The sequence below is a fragment of the Chelonoidis abingdonii genome, chromosome 10 (assembly GCF_003597395.2).
Source record: "Chelonoidis abingdonii isolate Lonesome George chromosome 10, CheloAbing_2.0, whole genome shotgun sequence".
Lineage (NCBI taxonomy): Eukaryota > Metazoa > Chordata > Testudines > Testudinidae > Chelonoidis > Chelonoidis abingdonii.
Genome location: NC_133778.1, coordinates 64,170,061 through 64,190,241, shown reverse-complemented (window position 1 = coordinate 64,190,241; position 20,181 = coordinate 64,170,061). Strand labels below are relative to the sequence as shown.

The 20,181-nt window shown below is 40.9% G+C and overlaps 2 protein-coding genes across 5 annotated transcripts in view; both read right to left on the bottom strand.

The window, feature by feature from the left end:
* The window catches only part of LYPD1 (LY6/PLAUR domain containing 1), a 30,825-nt gene extending 21,643 nt beyond the window's left edge, over nt 1-9,182 (bottom strand). The window contains 3 exon segments of the mRNA XM_075070263.1: nt 8,011-8,148; nt 8,858-8,892; nt 8,894-9,182. Of these exon segments, the coding sequence (XP_074926364.1) occupies nt 8,011-8,148; nt 8,858-8,892; nt 8,894-8,964 (244 nt within the window). The 5' untranslated portion in view covers nt 8,965-9,182.
* Nucleotides 9,183-12,408: 3,226 nt separating this feature from the next.
* NCKAP5 (NCK associated protein 5) overlaps nt 12,409-20,181 on the bottom strand; it is a 608,460-nt gene continuing 600,687 nt past the window's right edge. For all 4 annotated transcript variants that reach the window (XM_075070259.1, XM_075070261.1, XM_075070260.1 and 1 more), the window contains one exon: nt 12,409-13,195. In XM_075070259.1, coding sequence (XP_074926360.1) covers nt 12,914-13,195 — 282 coding nt within the window. In that variant the 3' untranslated portion in view covers nt 12,409-12,913. The remainder of the gene's footprint in view (nt 13,196-20,181) is intronic.

Below are 20,181 nucleotides of genomic sequence, written 5' to 3'. Positions count from 1 at the left end.
GTAGCTAGGGAAGCGGAGGTCAGCTAAGCTGCGCTCCACTGTTCCAACGACCGACATGGGCAGTAAGAAGGAACTGAGGAGCGGTTGGGTCGGCAGGGTTATATATCAGGCACCATAGTGGTGCCACTCCAGGGAGCGTCCTGCCGGCCCACCGAGTGTTGCTAGGGCAAAAGTTTCTCCGACGAACGTGCATGCGGCGCGCGCACACCTAACTGGAATGGATATGAGCAAGCACTCGAAGAAGAACTGGACCAGATATCACAACTTCCTTAAAATAATACAACACTTCATCATATTTGCATTTGGATCCTTTTCATGGTTTTCAAGTCATAAACTACTTGAAGTCCACAACTAGCTCAGTCATTACTTTACTGTATTTAAAACACATACAAAAAGCAATTTATTATACTCTCCATGGTTTCACCTTATCTAATGCACTTAATTCAGTTTATCTCCTGCTTGCTTTGTAGTGTTGTAGGTAACCGAAAAATAGAAAGCAATTTATTAATAAGAGAACATGCCTTACAGCTTTGGCATCTGAAAACAGTTTCTGAATGGTAATATATCCAGATCTCAAAGTTTACAGCATATAGTGAAAGTTAATGACATACACTATAATTCTTTTATTCATATGCAAACTTTTATTCACACCCCCACAAAAAGGATCTAGGTGCCATGGATACTGGTTACTATGCTTTGATTCTGCTGAGCATCAAACAGTGCAGAACAAGATGCTATTTGCTAACAATGTCATGCACTAAGTTAATTTATACATTTGAAAAATACTAATAAAATATATTGTGCTAAGTGTTAGATTAGTTTTGAAAATGATCAAAATAGATAATATGTGCATCTCTTCATTCCCCTCCTTATTTCCAATGCCACTGAGTTATTAAAACAAAAGACCATAAACACTTTTGACATTTTTTTTAAGAACAAAAACACACCCTGAAACCACTGTATGAATTGGTACTTATTCCTTTCTGTAAATTTTTAAGTGATAAAGATGAAGTTAAAGAGATTATAGCTATTACCTATAAAACCTAATGCCTAGAGAGATTTTGAAGATGTTAAACTTTGTTGGCTATTATTATTATTTGTGGCACACTCTCCCCTTGATGCCAATGTGTAACTGCTCCTTGAGTCAATGGGAGTTATGCATGTGCAGGACAGGAGTATATACTTGTGTAGCCCTTAAGAACACATATGGTGCAACTTGAATGTGGCAGCAAAGAAATCAGAGGTGAAGATGTTAATGTAGGACTAGTTGTAGAACTTTAACATCAGATTCCCTCTGCTTGATAAAAGGAGGGACTTGGAAATCAGTATCATGAAGAGCCTTAGAAACAGCAATTAAAATTCACCAGTGAAATGATTATCATGTTTCTAGGCACTACTTTAAGTGTACAATTACAGTAATTGCTTTAATTATATTGCAGTATTCTATACAAGTGCATGCATGGAAAATGCCACTGTAATTTTTTTTTTTTTAAAAGAAGAGAACCTTTTATTGCAGGTGTACTGAATTGATGAGGTTGTAGGTGACTTAATTTACAGGGAAACTTTATAACTAACCTCAATTTCTCTAGACAGCAAGATGGGATTTTAGAAACTTTTTTTGTAAGGCCTATGCAAAACACTTGTTGTCTTTTTCCAAGTGGCATTTCTAATGCAGATACTAGGTGAATGGTGTAACAGAAACAGTGAAAATTAGATTTAAAAGCTACATAACTGAGAGGTAGCAAGAACATGAAGCCTTGTTTAAAAATTCAATAGCCTGCTATAGCGACCGTAACTCCTCGCTTAACGTTGTAGTTATGTTCCTGAAAAATGCGACTTTAAGCAAAACTATGTTAAGCGAATCCAATTTCCCCATAAGAATTAATGTAAATGGGGGGGGTTAGGTTCCAGGGAAATTTTTTTCACCAGACAAAAATCTATATATTATATAGATATACACACAGTATACATTTTAAACAAACAATTTAATACTGTTCACAGCTATGACGATTGTGAAGCTCGGTTGAGGTGGTGAAGTTAGAGTAGGGTGACCAGATGTTCCAATTTTATAGGGACGGTCCCGATTTTTGGGTCTTTTTCTTATATAGGCTCCTATTACCCTCCACCTCCTGTCCCGATTTTTCACATTTGCTGTCTGGTCACCCTAAGTTAGAAGGTGGAAGAGGGAGGGATATTTCCCAGGGAATGCCTTACTGCTAAATGACGAACTAGCACTCAGCTGAGCCCTCAAGGGTTAACACGTTGTTAATGTAGCCTCTCACACAAGGCAGCACAAACAGGAGGGAGGGGAGATAGCATAGCAGACAGAGACAGACATACACCTTGTGTGTGGGGCAGAGAGATGCACACTGCCCCTTTAAGTAAGCTGAACCACTCTTAGGTGCATTGTCTTTTTAAGCAGATCAGGAATTTGAGACAGCAGCTGCTGCCCCAGGCGCTCGCTCTCTCTCCCCCTCCATGACCCCTCCCTCCTCTATATGGAGAAGGGGTAAATGAGGTGCAGGAGCAGGGGGGAGGGGGACACCTTGACATTAGGCCCCCCCTTCCCCCTCTGCACAGCAAACAGGAGTCTCTGGAAGCAGCTCCAAGGCAGAGGGCAGGAGCAGCACATGGCAGTATGAGGAGGGACAACTGACCTGCCTGGCAATTGATAGCCTGCTGGGCAGCTGCAGCACAGGGAACTTAGGGAGAGGGGAGCTGGTAGGGAGGCTGCCAGTCCATCTTGGTTACAAGCTCCTACCAGATAGCTGCAACGGGCTGCTCTTCCTGCAAGTAGTGGACAAAGCATGTGGCTGCCAAACCTTAGAAGGGAGCATTGCACAATTTTAAATAAGCATGTTCCCTAATTGATCAGCAACGTAACAACGAAACAATGTTAACCGGGACGACTTTAAGTGAGGAGTTACTGTACTGAACATTGAGATGGTCTAAGAATTTTACATTTTTCAACTCTTCCCTTTGATTTTTCTCCCCTCACAGTTGGTTTCCTTCTGCACTGTTCATTTTCTGGATTTATTCTATTTTTAAAAACATCATTATTTATAGTGATAAGAAATTGCCTTGTACCACATCTTGATGCTGGTTGTATTGTTTTCTCCATTTGGAGATTGACTGGGTTCTGTATTTGCTGCATTTCTGTATCTCTTTGCAGACTATGGGCCTGATCCAAAGCCCATCAAAGTCAATGGAAAGATCAACTCCCCTTGGATTCAGTGGGTTTTGCATCAAGCCCTATGTGGTCAGGTCACTCCTCACCAATAGAAGAAAAGTTGTATTTCTTAGAAATTCTTTTATTTATATATAATAAACACATGAATAGCGGAAACATTTCATTCTGTCCAAAGGAGAGAAGTGTGCATTAGGTTTCTTTGTTCTTGTATTCACTTTCACTTTGAAAAGCAGTGGCTTTGAAGATTCAGTGCTCAAAATCAGTTAAAAAAAAAAATCAGTTACCAATGTTTTCCTGAAATAGTTGCAAATGGAATTAATATCGTGAAGAATGCTTCTCATTCATCAAACTTTTTATCAATGTAATCTGCTTGCAAACATCAGCTGCTTCTTCAGCTGGAAGACTAACCTTAAATACCTATCCCTTATGTTAGTTTCTATGGCACCAAAAGTATTTGATATGGGCTTCAGTGCCTCCTCCAGAGCTCACAGTTCTTCCCTATAAAGAAGAGAAGTATTGATGCTTTTTAAAGACTAGGTTAACTAATTAGCTGGCAAAGTGCTTTCCCTGAAGAGAAATATGGCTCTTTTGCATCTCCCACTGGAAGCCATCTCCCATGATCACCTAAAACTTAGTCTTGCAAAATGCATAAATAACAGTACTGAAACATGGAACATTTTTGTCATTTACTTCATGAAGTCTCCAAATCTGTACATTTTGGATGGGTTCTCTAGGTTCTATTGCAATATAAACTGATAAGAGTACGTGTGTTGGGGGGTGGGAGAGAGAAGGTATATTCGTTCAGTATAGACACCCATCTAGGTACATGCTTAACTGCTTCTCCCACCCAAATACTTTCCACTTTTATTATTATTGTTTTAATTAGAAAATAGAGCTAACTTGTAACATTAGTGGACACATCTGATTGGTAGTGCTTATGCTGATCTGATTTAAATATGAATGATTGCAATATCTGGATTCATCAATATTTTGAAAATCCAAGGTATTCGTAACTGTGCTTTTTTAACTTGGATTTTTGTAAAATTTTATATTTTACTTAGGATTGTTAGAATGTCTTGTCTAGGGATGAAATACATTTCATAAAACTGGTTCTATAACCAAATTCTGAGAATGCTTAGATTGAGTAGAGTAAGGTTTTAAACATAGCTTAAGCCTCATTTTACCTTAATTAAACAGGAGTGGTTTGTCTTGACTAAAGTAAGGCTTAAGCAAGTATTTACAATATAAATGAACAAAGCTTCTTAGAAATTGCAGTTCTCCTTTGTATTATCAATGAGAGAGATTAGTATAGAAATAAAATTGAACCACTCAACTGTCATTGTTAAACTTAATGAGCATTAATAAATATGTAAGAAAATAACCCTTGCCTACATGCTTATGACTAAAATGTATACAAGCTTGTAAATCAGTGACTCCCTTGATAGCAAAATAGACAGCTAGATTAATGTATGTTGCAAAGGATGGGCGACTAGGTCTATTAGGTTACTAATTCAGACCATGAACTTTATCTCAATATACTGCATTTAACTTTTAAATAAGATTTAGGAGAACATGCAACATTTTGCTTACTAACAGCTATATTTTACTAAAGGCAGAAATTGGCTAGTCTATAAAAATTAAATTATACTCCTTTTACAGTATCTAGTCAAGAGGAAAAAACTAATTACAAGATTATGCTGACAAGTAAATGCAAATGCACATTCTTTATATACTGGGTTAAATATTCAAACTCAAATATTATTATAAAATGAAAATCAATATTTGAAATACATTTCAGTTTTCAATGATAAGCACCTAAAACTGAGTTTTAAAATGACCTGATAAAATAAATGTTGAATTATTAAATGAAATTTGTGAGAATGAGATATTTTATTTTAAACATTTAAATATCAACAAGGAAAAAAAAAACCAATAAGAGATGATTAACAGAATCCTCCTTGCTTTACTCCTAGTCTTTTCTAGAACTGACTGAGAAGCTTAACCTGTACTGCAAATCTCACTCAATTTAAATAATTAAGCTAAAAATTAAATTTACTTCTTCACAGGAACTTATAACTCTCTAACTTAAAATGAATAGAAACTACATTTACAGAACAAAGCCAAATAAGAATGAACTGTGGTCTGCTATACACTGAAAGACAGGTATCTATGGGAAAATTCAAACCTCAGTCCAGAGACTTTCATTATAGGCAATGTAATATTGCCCAGGTAAAAGAATAGAAAGAACATTTCATAAAAATATTTCTCTACCTTTATTTAACCTATTGCAAACCACTTTCTTTGTACTGGTGAAGACAAGTTTATGCAGCCATATCATTCATATTTTCAATTTAACGTAGTCACACAAGCTTAATCGGCCAGTTTGTAAACTCAGTTGTTAATCTGATGTTTTTAATCTGAACAAGTCAGTTGTCCGTACTTACTATGTGAATGGCTTCCACTTAAATCTTTTGGATACCTATACACTCAAGTAAACCATTCCTTGCGTAAGGCGTACTGACTGCAAACACTTCTTTGTCTAACATTCAGCTGAAGACAAGATTACAGATGTCTGTCTGGAGGCAGTTATAGTTTGAAATTGTACATTGGAATCAGGGTGACCAGATGTCCCGATTTTATAGGGACAGTCCCAATATTTGGGGCTTTTTCTTATATAGGCTCCTATTGCCCCCCTCATCCCAATTTTTCACACTTGCTGTCTGGTCAGCCTAATTGGAATAAAAATGTTGTGGCAAGGGAAGAGGAAATAAAGTGACAAGAGGTAAATGAAGATAGTTTACGTGTTTTACTGGCAGGGATCTGTATTTGACTATATAGGATTTGTACAGCACTTCAAACTCCTCCACATCATCCATTCAAAACTATTTAAAAGCTTATAGAATATTTGGTGTGCATGTGGCAAAGCTTTCCAACTGCATTTCAAATATTTGTCTAAAATTATGCACAGGTTCAAAGCACCTCACAATCCATAACTTTCTCAAACCTCTACTACTTTCTCTAAGTAAATACTTCTTTCTTGAAAGAAGATACTCATGTTTGAAGCAAAGAGAAAAATGTGTTTTTACCCAAAATATGTTCATATTTTCAAGTTGAGTTCTCTTATTGAATGGCAACTAATCTTCCCTTGAGTATGTATCTTTTTCTTTCTGTTCAGAACAAATGCCAATAACTTTACAGAGTAGCTAGAAGTGCAGTACTATGTGTATGGTGTTACCTGCATCGAGAAGAATGCCAACAATGCATTCTCTTTTTACTAAAGAGACAATTTTACCACTTTCTCATGGTTTGCGGGGCATTAATCTATGGTTAGCTGTAAGATCAGAGTTGCTGATACATACCTTGGTAAATAGCACTTAGATCTGTGGAAGATTTTAAGCATATTAATCCCTTTTATGTGGAAACTATTTTACATTTCAAGACCTGTAGCTATACTTACATTTCCCATTAACAGAGGGAATCGGGTATTGTTGGAAGGAGACAGGCTGCAGCTTTATTTACATAAACACCAAAACAGTCCTATGTAATGTTCTTAATCAACAGGCATGTATAAATTGTTGCCCTCAGCGGTGAGACACTATATCCATCCAAGATCCTTTCCCTCCAAATGAGTTGTACCTGAAGACTTACTCTGTCAGACCTTATACCCTGAACCCACCGAACCGAACTGAACTCCACCATATGAGGGTCATCCTAACCTCATTACTCGGCCCACTTATTTATGATTACCTGTAACTCCTGTATGAGCGATATACTCCCATCTATATACGTCTTCTGGATTCCTGCCTTTTGTAGACGGGTTTCTCAACCTGAACCACCACTCATCAGTGTGCATGTCATATCTAATTAGAGGAACTCCTGAGAGCCAGTACTATCCTAGCTCCCTCTGGCCCTACAAACATCACAGCTGGAGGCTATGATAGCAGCAGGCAGCTATATGAAATAGCAACCAGACAAACACTTTTCCTCTATCAGAGTGCCCAACTCAAAAGTCTCTTATAAAGCTGGAACTTTTTAACACAGTTAGATGACTATGATAGGTCCTAAAGTTTCACAAACTAAACACCAGCCCCCCCCAATCTCTAAAAATATCTTGAAGTATTTGATATGATAGATTGACTTGTAGCCCAACCCAGAGATGATTTACGGAGAGAACAAACATGGTTGACTTTCTCTTGAAAATATCAGTGATCTTCGAATAAAAACTAAAAGCAGTGCACTGTATTCTAAAATTAATTAGAACTGTGACAGAGTCCCTAAAGAATTTTCAGAGATAACATCCATATGCCTAATTCATTCTTTCAACAATGCCCACTTCAATTCTATTATTGGCCTGTCTTTCTCTGCTCACTGTCTTCTGGATGAAAGCCCATAGCTCAGCTTCCTATTCCATAGGATCAACCTTTACTCTATGTGAATTGCTGGAGTAAATAAAGAAAAGAAGGAATTGCTAATTTAATGCACTTTTCCGCTATCTCTTGGGAAAGGCCCATGTAATTAATTATAATTAGATTAAACTAATTTGTTATCAATTTTCCAGTGCTCTGAAACTAAATCTAAACTAAGACCATATTTTAACATCATTATTAACATTTGTCTTGTAAGTTTCAATACTTTCAATTTTAAAATAAAATTATCCTAAAGCATCAGAGAAATACAATACATTTGAGACAAAGTCCTTTTAGTAATAACATAATATGCCTTAAGCTAAAAATTCACACTAGAGAAAAATGAACAAATGCAGCTAAGAGCACCAAACAATACCAAACAAACAAGGGAAAGTGTAATTATTAAGTTCTTACCAGAACTTTTTTCCATGACTTCTTTCTGGCACATGTCTTGAACATTCACTGTGCAGTTCACAATGAACTCTGGAGCAGAGCAGTCATTATTTAGCTGGAATTCTTCACACTGGTAACACTGTATTTGCAGACCAAATCCTGGAATAGACAGAGTTTTGCTCAGAGTAGATCTGCATATGCCAAAAAAAAAATGCTACTTTATTTTTTCTTCACTATCTATTTTTTCTTCACTATCTATTTAGCCTCAAAGCAAAAATATGGGTTTTGCCAAAAGATTTGTCTCCAAACCTGGCCCCTTTAGCTGAGGCTATGCCTTATAATTACCCAGCTTTTTACATTCAGCTAACTATGTACAAACGGGCAGTCTACATGAGCGAAGCAACCCCCAGCCAACCACTCACTTTTTTTAATTAGCCAAACTCCCTGGGGAGCAACAGCAAAGGCTGCAGCCAGCAGGGGGCAGAGTACAAAGAACAGGACTAAAATGAAATTGATACCGCTTACCACCGACCCCGCACGCTCAGCTCCCACTCTACCCCGCTGGAATTCCCTTAAAGCAGTGGGATAAGAACTATCCGTGCTTCTGGGGACAGTAACCGGGCTAACAGATGCGCTTCAGCGCTTATCTGTGCCGTCGGGTTTACTTAACTACTAATTAATTACAAATGATTTAATTACTATTTTGCCACGCACAATTACAGCTGCAAAGCAGACTTCGCTTCCCTCTTTTATCATGTAAACTAGGTCCTTCTCCAGCACGAAGTGCAGGGAACTGTCACAAGCCCTCCACGCTGGGCGGAACGGGGAGGACTGCTCGAGGTGAGCCGCTTCTCCACTACATCGTCACCCAGAGGAGCTGTCCCCGGGCACGTCAGGGCGCTGCACGAAGAGAGAGCCCTGCTGGTCCCGCTGCAACTCGCTGGGGACCCCTGGCAGAGCTGGTCCCTCATGCATCTCACAGGGGGCAGCAAAATGGCAGCGGGGACCCCGAGCCTGGCTGACAGTGCCGATTCAGTTCACACCGGCGCTGCTCCCAGAGCGGAGGCTGGAGAAAGGACCCAGCACCGAGCTCTTCCCAGGCACCACACAGCGGTGCTGGGCTCAGTGCTAGGGGCTGCTGGAAGAGCGCTGCTGTTCTTCATGCACTCGCCCAGCGGGGCTGGGCTCTGAGCGCTGCGCAGGGAGCTGGCCTCAGTGCTGGAGACTGCGAGCGATGACCCGCAGCGGAGCTGATCCTCGCGCTCCAGCGGCAGAGAGGAGCGGAGCGGGTGCATTGCCCCGGGGAGGGCGGACGGCCAGCGGGGCACGGGCTGGGCAGAGGCTCCCCGCGGGGCGCCGGGGGAAGGGGCCGCCCTGCCAGCGGAGTTGCCGCCAGCAGCTGTTGAATGGCAGCGCGAACTTCGCAGGGTTGCGGGAGCGGCTGGCAGCGCCGAGACCAGTGGGGAGCTGCTGTGGGCGGCTGCCCACGCCACGCCCTGCCCCGGCCCGACCCCCAGGGGCGCGCTGCCCCGCGACTCCTACCTGGCGCCAGGACCAAGCCCCAGAAAGTTGCCGCGCCGAAGAGGAGCCACATCCTCGTGGAGCCGGGCCCCCGGGCTGCGCGGCACCCGCCGCGGCGCATCAGAAGCAGCCGGGCAGCCGGGGCGCGGTGCCGCCGAGCCTCTTCCCCGCGCCGCTGCGGAGAACAGTTCCGGGAGCCCGCATCGCCCGCCCGGCTCCGCGCTGCCGCCAGGAGTTGGGAGCCGAGACTGGCCGGAGCTGGTGGGAAGTCGGCGAGAGAAAAGTCTCCCTCTGCCCCCCCTCCCCCCGCACCATGTGACAGGGGAGGGCCCCCTCCCGGTACACTCGGGAAAGGGGGCGGGAGAAAGTTATTGTGGGGCGGGGGGAGGCTCCCCCCCCCCGCCCCTAGGAACGAGCTCCCTAGTTAATCCTCTCGCACCTGGGAACAGGCTCCCTCGCCTGCCCCCAGTGTGGGAGATGAGGTGGGGGGGGGGGGGTCACTAGCTAGGCGAGCCCCTGATCCACACTGACCGGTGGAGCGGTCCCTGCGCTGGAGACCCACGCGGTCTGGAAAGGGCACGGAGCCCCCGCCAAACCACTGAGGTTGGGGAGATCCTTGCAGGGGTGCTGGGTTTCCCACTCTGCACTTCTCGCGCGCGCGTGTGTGTGGCGGGGGCGGGGGCGTTGACCTTTAACCACCCGTGTGTTTGGGGGGGGGCGCTGACCTTACTTCCCCCCCCCCGTGTATACGTGTGGGGTGGTGGGTCTCACCCTAACCACCTACCTGCGTGTGTTGGGGGGGGTGTTTAACCCTAATCCCCCCCCATGTGTATTGTGGGGAGGGGAGAGGAGGCGCTGCCCTTAACCTCCCCACCTGTGTTTCAGCGGGTGGGGGGGGGGGTTTCTCCTGCCATCCACGTGTGTGTGTGGGGGGGGCGAGGAATCGGACAATAATCCATCCACCGCTGTGTGGAGGGAAGGGTCCGCTCTGCTCTGTCTTGCAGGGTAATTCGCCGCCCCCCCCCCCAAAAAAAAAGCTTTGGTCCGGGTTACTTTCTCCCTCACACCCCTCTCTAACGGCCGGGAGAGGCGGACACAGTCGCGTGCCCCTCCAGAACGTGCGGGAGGCCTCGGCCAGGTGGGAGCGAGCGAGCGGGCTCGGGCTGGGGGGAGGCGGGGGCGCGCGCCTTGCTGGCTCTGGGAGCTGGGACCCTGCGCGGCGCCCGCGTGCGGTAGTTCCCAGCGCTCCGGAGCGCGCCTCGTGCCCCATGCCCGGTCTGCTCAGCAGCCAGCGGTCCCGGGCCTGGAAAGCGCTGCCTGCAGCGATAAAGCGCCTTCCCAGCTCAGCCACCCGCCAGGCGGATCTGGAGCCGGGGCAGGGCAGTGCCGCCACACGGGCCGCAGCGAGGAGCGATTCAGGGGCTGCCCCCTCCAAGCTCTCGTCTGGCATAATGTGGACGCTACTGGGGCCACCCCCGCCCCGGTGGCGGGGCCTTTCCTTTCTACAATCCGCCGCGAACTTCATTTGTGCGGCGAAGAACTAGCTGAAGTAAAATGATGGTTTTCATTGTGCAGCCCATTACCACTTGCGCTTTGCATCATGCCTCCTCCCCAGCCTCATCCTTCGGCAACCCACATGCTTCCCTTTGATCAGTCACAATCTTGTCTGCAAGCAGAGAGGTTTGAATTAAGTTTAAATTACTTTTTAGTTGCCATGTCGAGAATTCATTTGAATGATTGAATTCCACCTGCACATGTATTATTTCTGTAGCAGCCAGGGGTAGTTGATTAGAGAAGGGAAATAGTTTGCACGATGTTTTGCATGCATATGGTATCATAGAATTGGTTATTTTATTCACAATATTTCTACGTTATTTCATTTGCTTCCCATTGCTTCTTTGGATTTGCTTGAAGCAATGATATTTTCTTAGACAATTAATTCGTGAGTCCAGCTCATTAAACAAATTAACCCCAACATGGACTACTTGTCCCTGGGAAAATATATATCTTGAACCATTCCTATAACTGTGATACGAACTTTATTTAGAAATAAGTTTCAAAAAGACAACACAGGTTTAAATCTGACATTATTACTTAAAATAACAAAATTAAAACGTAACAAATTGCACAATGTATTTTAACAAAATAACACTGATCATACAATATCATAAAGATTAACAGGTATTTGCTAAAGAAACAATAGAGTCTAAAAATATCCCAAATATACCTAGTTTACAGAGAGATTGCTGTACAAAAGCAGTTATAAATACTTCACAACTAGAAAAAATACACATAACCTTTGAAATAGACTTCCCCTTACATATAAAGTCTTTATAGGAAAAAGATATGTTGAATTAAGAGTTGTTAGCACCAAAAACATTTTTTTTAGTTTTAAAAAAGTTTATATCGCAAATATGAATTTTATTTCAGTTTTCCAGGATTCCTATATGGAGTTAAAATCAAGGTGGTCGGGGGGGGGGGGTCAACATACCACATTCAGAAATTTGTATTAAATGGTTACAGAGGAAAGAGAAATAGGTAAACTATAAAAGTAAATACTGCAGTTAGAAATAAAGGCCAGACCCTGCAATCCTTTACTAAGGCAAAACTCCCATTGAAGTCAAATGGCAAATCACTTTGACCCTGATCTTCCAAACACTTATGCACATGAGGAACTTTATTCTTTATGAACTCGGTGGGGCTGCTCAGATGCACAAGTAGAAGTAGGATCTGAGTATTGGATTCAAACCATTCTCATACTGTCTCAAACATCAGAACCCTCTTGAAGTAACAGATACATGGTAAGGAATTATACAACTAAAATGCACATATCCATAGGGATTCTTATGTGAATTCTTATGTGAAATTGCACTAAAATAAAAAAAAATACAGAGTGTATATTGTAAAATATGGTCCAAGAAAGTTTATTACAGACAATCTGGCAGGCTCAAGTTTATTTTAAAGCAGTGTTTCTACATACAGTTTTAAGACTAGAACAATTATAAATCTTTCTTTAAAAAAATCCACTAACTTTCCTTGTTAATATTAACATCAGCTTTTAAAAGTTAGTAATCTGTCATTTCAGGAGCATGGCACCATTTAATATTTATTGCTTTTTTTCCTACAAATATAGTTTTTCAAAAAAATTTACAACTTCTGTACAAATATTCATAAAAGTGCAAAATTAAGACATTTTGTATAACAGCATTTGTGTTCAGTTTTCAGCCTCATGCATCACAAAAATGCAGTCTTATCTTTCCTTATTGCTGTGTCATGAAAATAAGTCAGGAAATACCCTTCTGTGAATCCAACAATTTAGGATAAAGTTGTTCAGCAGTTGTCCCTTTCTTTTTTTCCCCTCAGTTCCTTAAGTGCTCCATTCACAGCCCACTGGAAAGTGTCTTTATACATCATTAGAGCCTTGGCTGGCACAGGATGAGAAGCTATCATATAAAGAATCACTCAAGGATTCTAAATTGTCCACACCATGCCGATCAGAGCTATTTAAAGAAGCTTCTTCATTCCTTTCATTTTCTTCCTTTTGTCCTTCAACCTTGTTCAGACAATTCTTCTCTTTTTCTAATAAAATGACATTATTGCTGTTAAATTTATTGAGACACTCCAGGGAAATTTTAGATAATCTATTCTCAGAATCTTCCCTTGTTTTTTCAGCTTGTTTCAATTTCTGTAATAAGTAAGGAAAATATTAGAAACATATTTCGTACAAAAATAAAGCTATCCTATGTACACAGTCAATTATTTGTTTGTCCAACATTCACAGTGTTAAGGGAATAGACTGTTCGAGGCTTGTACCTAAATCCTCTGGTATAATTAAATGGAATAATAAAGTCCATTTTTGGGTTAAATCACATTAAATAAACCCATTTTGGGGTTTAATGATTCTGCTGAGACAAATAGGACTCAATTTGCAAAACAGTTAAGTCCAATTTACATTTAAAGTGGCAGATTCTGGAATTTGTATGTGTAAAATATCTTCAGCCTCTTCATAGTAATTTACATTTTCCCTCATCACAATTTATTTATTTATTTATTGTAAGTGTAAATGAATATTTGTCTATGATTTGAGTTTGGAGCCTGCCAAATAACTAACATGCAGTGCAGATATTCCGAGGGGGAAAATACATTTTCTGTATGATACAGACACAAATGAAACTTACTAAAAAATAACCTAACATTTTGCATGTGTAAGGCTATCGATTTCCATGAACCAAAAGCCTCCCTAACAGAAATGAAAGCAACAAGAGAGGATATTACACTGAACTGATCCAGTCCCCACAGACCAGAATCAATCAGATATTGGCTAGATCTACTTTGGGAAGTGTTGTAATTCTGTTGAAACTGCACCAAATGAAACACTGGACAATGTATTAGCACATTATATTAAAAAAAATCACAGTAGTATTATACAAGTGTAATTGCATCTCTTTGTTGGCTACAGGTATTTTCAAAGATCTTTTCAAGACTAGTTTATCAGCTGTTTAGGGAGCAGTTCAATACAAATGACCTGTCTTTCACATACAGTCTTCCTTTATCTTATGTTATCAACTCATGTTACAGATAATATTATCAAAAAATAACATTCCACATCCCATGGGACTCTTGGAGACCTAGGGGGCGAAGTTTTTTAAATACCCATTTTTAAATGAGGTGTGGTCTCCCAGTTAGGGTCATTTTTCATTTTCAGTAATAGTATTAGGCAGCAATGACTGGATCAATATACTATTGGCAATCCAAGAACAAACAGTGTTACTTGGTTGAGATGGACAGTTTAGGCTCACCCAAGAGTATGGCGCGACCAGAACGAGGAGATCCTGGGTTATTAAACACACAATTTTAACTGGACATCAGGGTTGGTAGAAAATATGAAGGTTAAAAAAATACATCAGGCTTTCTTCCTGCCATTTTTATTTAACCCTAGAGATCTTGGGCAATGGAAGACAGATTAGATAGAGGAGGGTGCTTATTTTTCATGGCTAAACATGTAAAAAAGGTGGGGGGAAGGCACGAAGCCACGCCAGCTTAGATTATGAACTTGTCAGATCTTACAGGCTTAATGTGGCTGCCCATGTTAGAACTTGGATGAGACCTTTCAGAAAACTTTAAATGACATTAGCAGTAATAAGAACAGGAGTACTTGTGGCACCTTAGAGACTAACAAATTTATTTCAGCATGAGTTTTCGTGAGCTACAGCTCACTTCTTCAGATGCATAGAATGGAACACACAGAAGAAGTGAGCTGTAGCTCACGAAAGCTTAAGCTGAAATAAATTTGCTAGTCTCTAAGAGCAGCAAAGAGTCCTGTGGCACCTTATAGACTAACAGACTTATTGGAGCATGAGCTTTCGTGGGTAAATACCCGCTTCGTCAGATGCATGTTTCTAAGGTGCCACAAGTACTCCTGTTCTTTTTTGCAGATACAGACTAACACGGCTGCTACTCTGAACCCTGTCATTAGCAGTAATGTTGGTGACATAGTAGGTGGGACTCTTCTTTTTGGTCCAATAGTGAACGCGTGCCCTGACATATTTGAAGGGGGAATTGTATTACTGTTAGTGCCATTTTTTTGGATGAGACACAAAACTGTGGTCCTTACCACTAATCTCACAGTACTTTCTGAAAGAGGAGGGATGTAATCCCCAGTATTCCAGACAAATTCAAATGTTGGAAGTTACAGTGGACAGTCCACCCACTGAAAATTCTCTGTAATTTCAGTTTTCAAAGTTCTTCCCTTCCCTTAAACAATGCTGTATAGTGTTACTGACACAGAACAGATGCCATATTCCAGTGTAGGCTGAATGAAATGATCCGTATGCATACCACCTTTAAAACATTTACATAGTGCCTTTTGTACTACAGACTAGCTAAATCTTAAATATTTTATTAAATGAACTATTGATTTCTAAATTTGAGTTACATGGCCTTTTTTTGTTTTTTGTTTCCAACTTTCAGCTTTGCTTTGGATAAATTAAATGGGGATGTTTGGGCATAGACATGGATGGATAAACATGAGGTTTTGGGTGAAATCCTGGATCTATTATGTAAATGGCAAAACTCCCATTAGTTTTAATGGGGGATGTCATCCTTTATTTACTGGCAAGAGCTAGAATGTATGTATGGACTGACTGCACCGGGCTATTTCCAAAAGTCTATTGTACATAGTTAAAATAACAAAAAAACTCTGGATGGGCTGAAAGGAGGGTGGAAAAGATGTTTCATGTGTTCCTGACAGTTGGAACACGTGGTCAAAAGGAATGGAAGGTCAGCATTCTCTCACTTAATGTTTATTACTGAAACTGAGGCAAAGGCATTTGTTTTCAGGAATAAGTTAAAGATATTTTATGATATATGATTGCCTTTTTATATATGTATTAATGCCAGGGTCAATGGTTTCATCTGATAAAAAACAGAAGGTGGACTCGGTTTTCTTTTCTCTAACATATTACTACAATACTGTATGAGCAAAGATGTGTGATTTACTGCTAGAGTGGGCTGATATGCAAAGTATTTTTTTACCTTTCCTTTCAGCTGATGCTGATGCACTGTTTCCACTTAGTCTAATATAAAATGCCTCCCTTTTCTGGGTTTCTTTCTCCTTTGAACAGTGTTCTGTATTGCCAACCCCAAGCAGTCAACCATCATTAGTCAGGCACCAACAGAACCTGTAGCTCATTAGTTCAAATCAAATCTGGTCCAGGTCAGTAGTGACTGAAAGTCAGTACTATCAGAAACATGTCTAATGGACTATGTGAAATTAGTCAGTGGTCAACCTAACTGTCAGGGAACAAGCATTCCTATCACCACAGTTGGCATATGAGTAGAGGAATGGAAATAGAAATTGAACTGCATTCTCACTTAAAACATGGTTCCCTGTTGAGGGCAAGGCACAAGGCAGGTTCAGTGGGGAGGACTGCTGCTGACCACACTGTACCTGTTCTGAGGTAGATGGACTGGTCTACCCTCCAAGGTGATCAACCCAGCACCTTTTCACAAGCATTAAATTCACCCAGATGAAAATTCAATAGCTACAGGCACAGATGGTGTCCTGAGCCAAGATACAGTCCAGTCAGAAGGTGTCATCAGGAAGCAACTTAAGCCTTCATGATTCTTATGGTACCTTTGCAGCATCAAGGCTCCTCTAATTGATACCAACTGGCTATGAGCTCAATGAGTCCATACTACAATTGTGAATTGGTGTTGTGCAGGCATGCTGTGCCCCACCCCAGGACACCCCATATTAGAGTGTGTAGGTGTGTAGGGGGGGCAACTGCCACAGGAGCTGGCTTTTCCACTTTCATCAGCTGAGAGCTCCCCATGTCCACAGGAATCCTCAGCCGGCCACCCCCTGAGAGTGGTGTACAGTTGCCAGAAGAGGAGGAGGAGGAGAGAATCTAATCCAGATACTACACACATTAATTAGGAATCAATTTACATTGATTGCAATTTACATTGCCCCTCTGCATCATGGGGCATGGATCACTTGCGGATTTTAACTAGTGTAAATGGTGAATTTTCTGTAACTAGAAGCCTATAAATCATGATTGAGGATTTCAGTAACTCAGCCAGAGGTTAGAGGTCTATTACAGCAGTGAGTGGGTGAGGTTCTGGGGCCTGCGATGTGCAGGAGGTCAGATTAGATGATGGTGATGCTCCCTTCTGACCTTAAAGTCTATGAGTCTACATGGAGATACACTGCAGTCATGAATCAGAATACTTTTTCATTTCGGTTACATTCTAATGGGTTTAGCTAAGACCCAAAACTAAAGTAATAAAACACCTTAGTGCAACAAATTAAGAAAACAAAGCTAACCTACATGCACATTTAAGTATTGGACATATACACTGAATATTTCTGTTTTACTAACAAAGAATTTATGATGCACTTTCTAATTAAAAAAGTCATAGGGCCTGATTACGGCTGGGCAGTGGTGCAAGGAGCCTCTTCTCCTTGTGCCCGATATGCTCAGAGACAAGCCACAATTGCAGTCCTAGTGCTAACGTAAACAGCACCAGGACTAGGGCTAGCAAACTGGGACAGGGAAGGGTGGGGTGATGGCAAAGCTATGGCTGCTGAGAAGCAGCTATGGCTGCATTAAGGAATGTGGCCACATGGCCACTCCTACCATATACCGGTGGAGCTACCATTGCATGTAGTGAGGTACTGCTTCCTAGCCAGACTGAGCCTGTAAGGTACATCTGAGACCCAAATTAGCAAGGAAAATACTGTAGTGTAAATGCATTTTTGCATCCTTCCAAGTTTAGTTAAACAGTAGTTTAAGGGGCTCAGAGTCAGTTACACACTAGAATAAAATAAACCTTACTTTTATCTTGCATGCACTGAGCAATTTAGTTTTTAGATCACCCCAAAAGGAAAAGGAACATTGCTCCAAGTGAAGTATAGCTGCAAAACACTCCTGTGTAAAAACAACTAAATTGCTATGAGAATTAAATATAGATCAACAAAATCAATACTTAATTGTATAACTGAAGGTCTTTCATTTCAGATCTAATCCCTAATAGGAGATATCAAGTATGCTTGCTTTTGATTTTTTTTAAATTATTATTTAAAACTACACCACAAGGCAAAACAATTTTCTAGCTTTTTACATTTTTTAATTCCATAAGTTACTTTGCCTGTGTGTATCCAAGGTCATATTGATCTCACAGACTGTAACTGTTTATCATTTTAAATTCAGAGTTTTATCAATCTAGATGTCCTGTAGTTGTTACAATAACTGCTTTGCATTTATTATACAATAGGATTAAGCAGTAAAAGACACAGATGCACATAGTTTGTATTTATTACAAACTACCATATTGCATGCTCAGTAGGACACCTTTAATATCTATGCAATATCTTATAAAAAAAAGTGTTTTGAGGACACAGGGCTGGATTCTGGTCAAAGTTACTCTGGTGTAAATCAGGAGTAACTCCACTGACATCAATGAAGTCACACTACTATAACACTATTGTAAATGAGATCAGGTTCAGGGCCATAGAATTTTCTGTTGCATAGCCAGGTGTGGTATGAAAAGATTCAGTTTAGCTTTGAGCTGAGGTACAGTAGTTTTCCATTAGACAGACAGAAAGGGACAGAATGCAGTGGTAGTTTCTCAATAGAAAGTGAACAGTCTCCAGATCTCATTTAGCCAAATGGATGAGAACATTAGGTGGACAGGTAAAGCTCTGCGGTGAAAATAGTAGTACAATCACATCCAGGAAACTACAAAGGTGAAAGTTGTAACTGCATGACCTCTGTTATATTACAGCAGAGCTAAAAATGTAATGTTTGAACTTTTCTCTTTAAAGTGTAACCTTAAATAATAAGTTAAGCCTTGTTCTCCCTTATATATTGTCAGAAGCTTTCATCTATTTTCTAGACTGATGGTAAAATAATTTTTGAAATAATGAATCATTTTTCTTTTTCCTGCTTGAACAGAAATCCCATGATTATTTTCCTGTAGCAGACAATGACCTTCTCAAAGGAACCCCATCAGACTTTCAAGATAAATAATAAAGAAACCCTCTAGTCCCTGACTCAAGGAAAAATTGCATTGATATGGAGTATTTGTGAAATTATTGATCTGTTCATCATTTTATGAGAAAACAATATACACTTAGGTGAAAGTAATCTACATATGGTATTATGTGTAGCTTGATGATACTGTCAACAGAACCAGAAACTTGCATGCCATTTCTAGGATAGGGGAGTAACGTTCTGCATAAATATTTAATTTTTTGTGACAAGCAGAATATTTTTGGCCCTTCTAAATTGTAAATAAATTACCTAAGGGGAAATAAAGCTTATTAGCATGAGCTCTGCATGGCTCACACCTGCAGATCTGGACAAAATGGCTATTGATGAATAAATAGCTTGCTGTGGAGCTGAGAGCTGTATTATCGGTGGTTTGAATTCTTGTATGATGTGGAAGGTAAAAGACTGCCTAGTGAATAGAGCTTTATGTGTCTAAAAACACAATTTTCATAATACGGCTAGATATATATCTGCTTTTAAGAAGGGATTAAGTGGATTCAGTTACTCAAAATGAATACTGTGCCCTGTATGATGTTGCACCTAGAAATGTAGGCATTAAAACAGCAATAATTACATACTAGTACTACCCTCTCAGTTTAGCAAGCAATATTATCCCTTTGGTGATACAGCAGACTGTTTATATAGAAACTAGATTAGATATTCCCAACCCTTCGTTCTTGCCTCAAAGTTTTGCCTATTTTTAGAACCTAAGATTTTCAAATTCTGAAATGTTCCTGATCAGGTTAAGAAACTGGGTGTGCCAAAGTATTACAAGGATGTCTGTTTTCCCATGACACCATATGAAGACTGAGAGGAGGACATGATAACTTTTCAAGTTCATAAAAGGTTGTTACAGGGAGGAGGGAGCGTCATAGTATTCTTTCCCAAATCTGAATCTTAGCGTCCAAAAAATGAGGCACTAGCATGAATTCCACTAAGCTTAATTACCAGCTTAGATTTGATACGCTGCCACCAATCAGGACTCTGAGTGTCTGATAAACTCTGGTCTCCCCAAAACCTTCCCTGGGGACCCCCAAGACCCAGAACCCCTGGATCTTAATACAAGGAAAGTAAACTCTTTCCCTCACTAGTGCCTCTCCTAGGCTTTCCCTCCCTG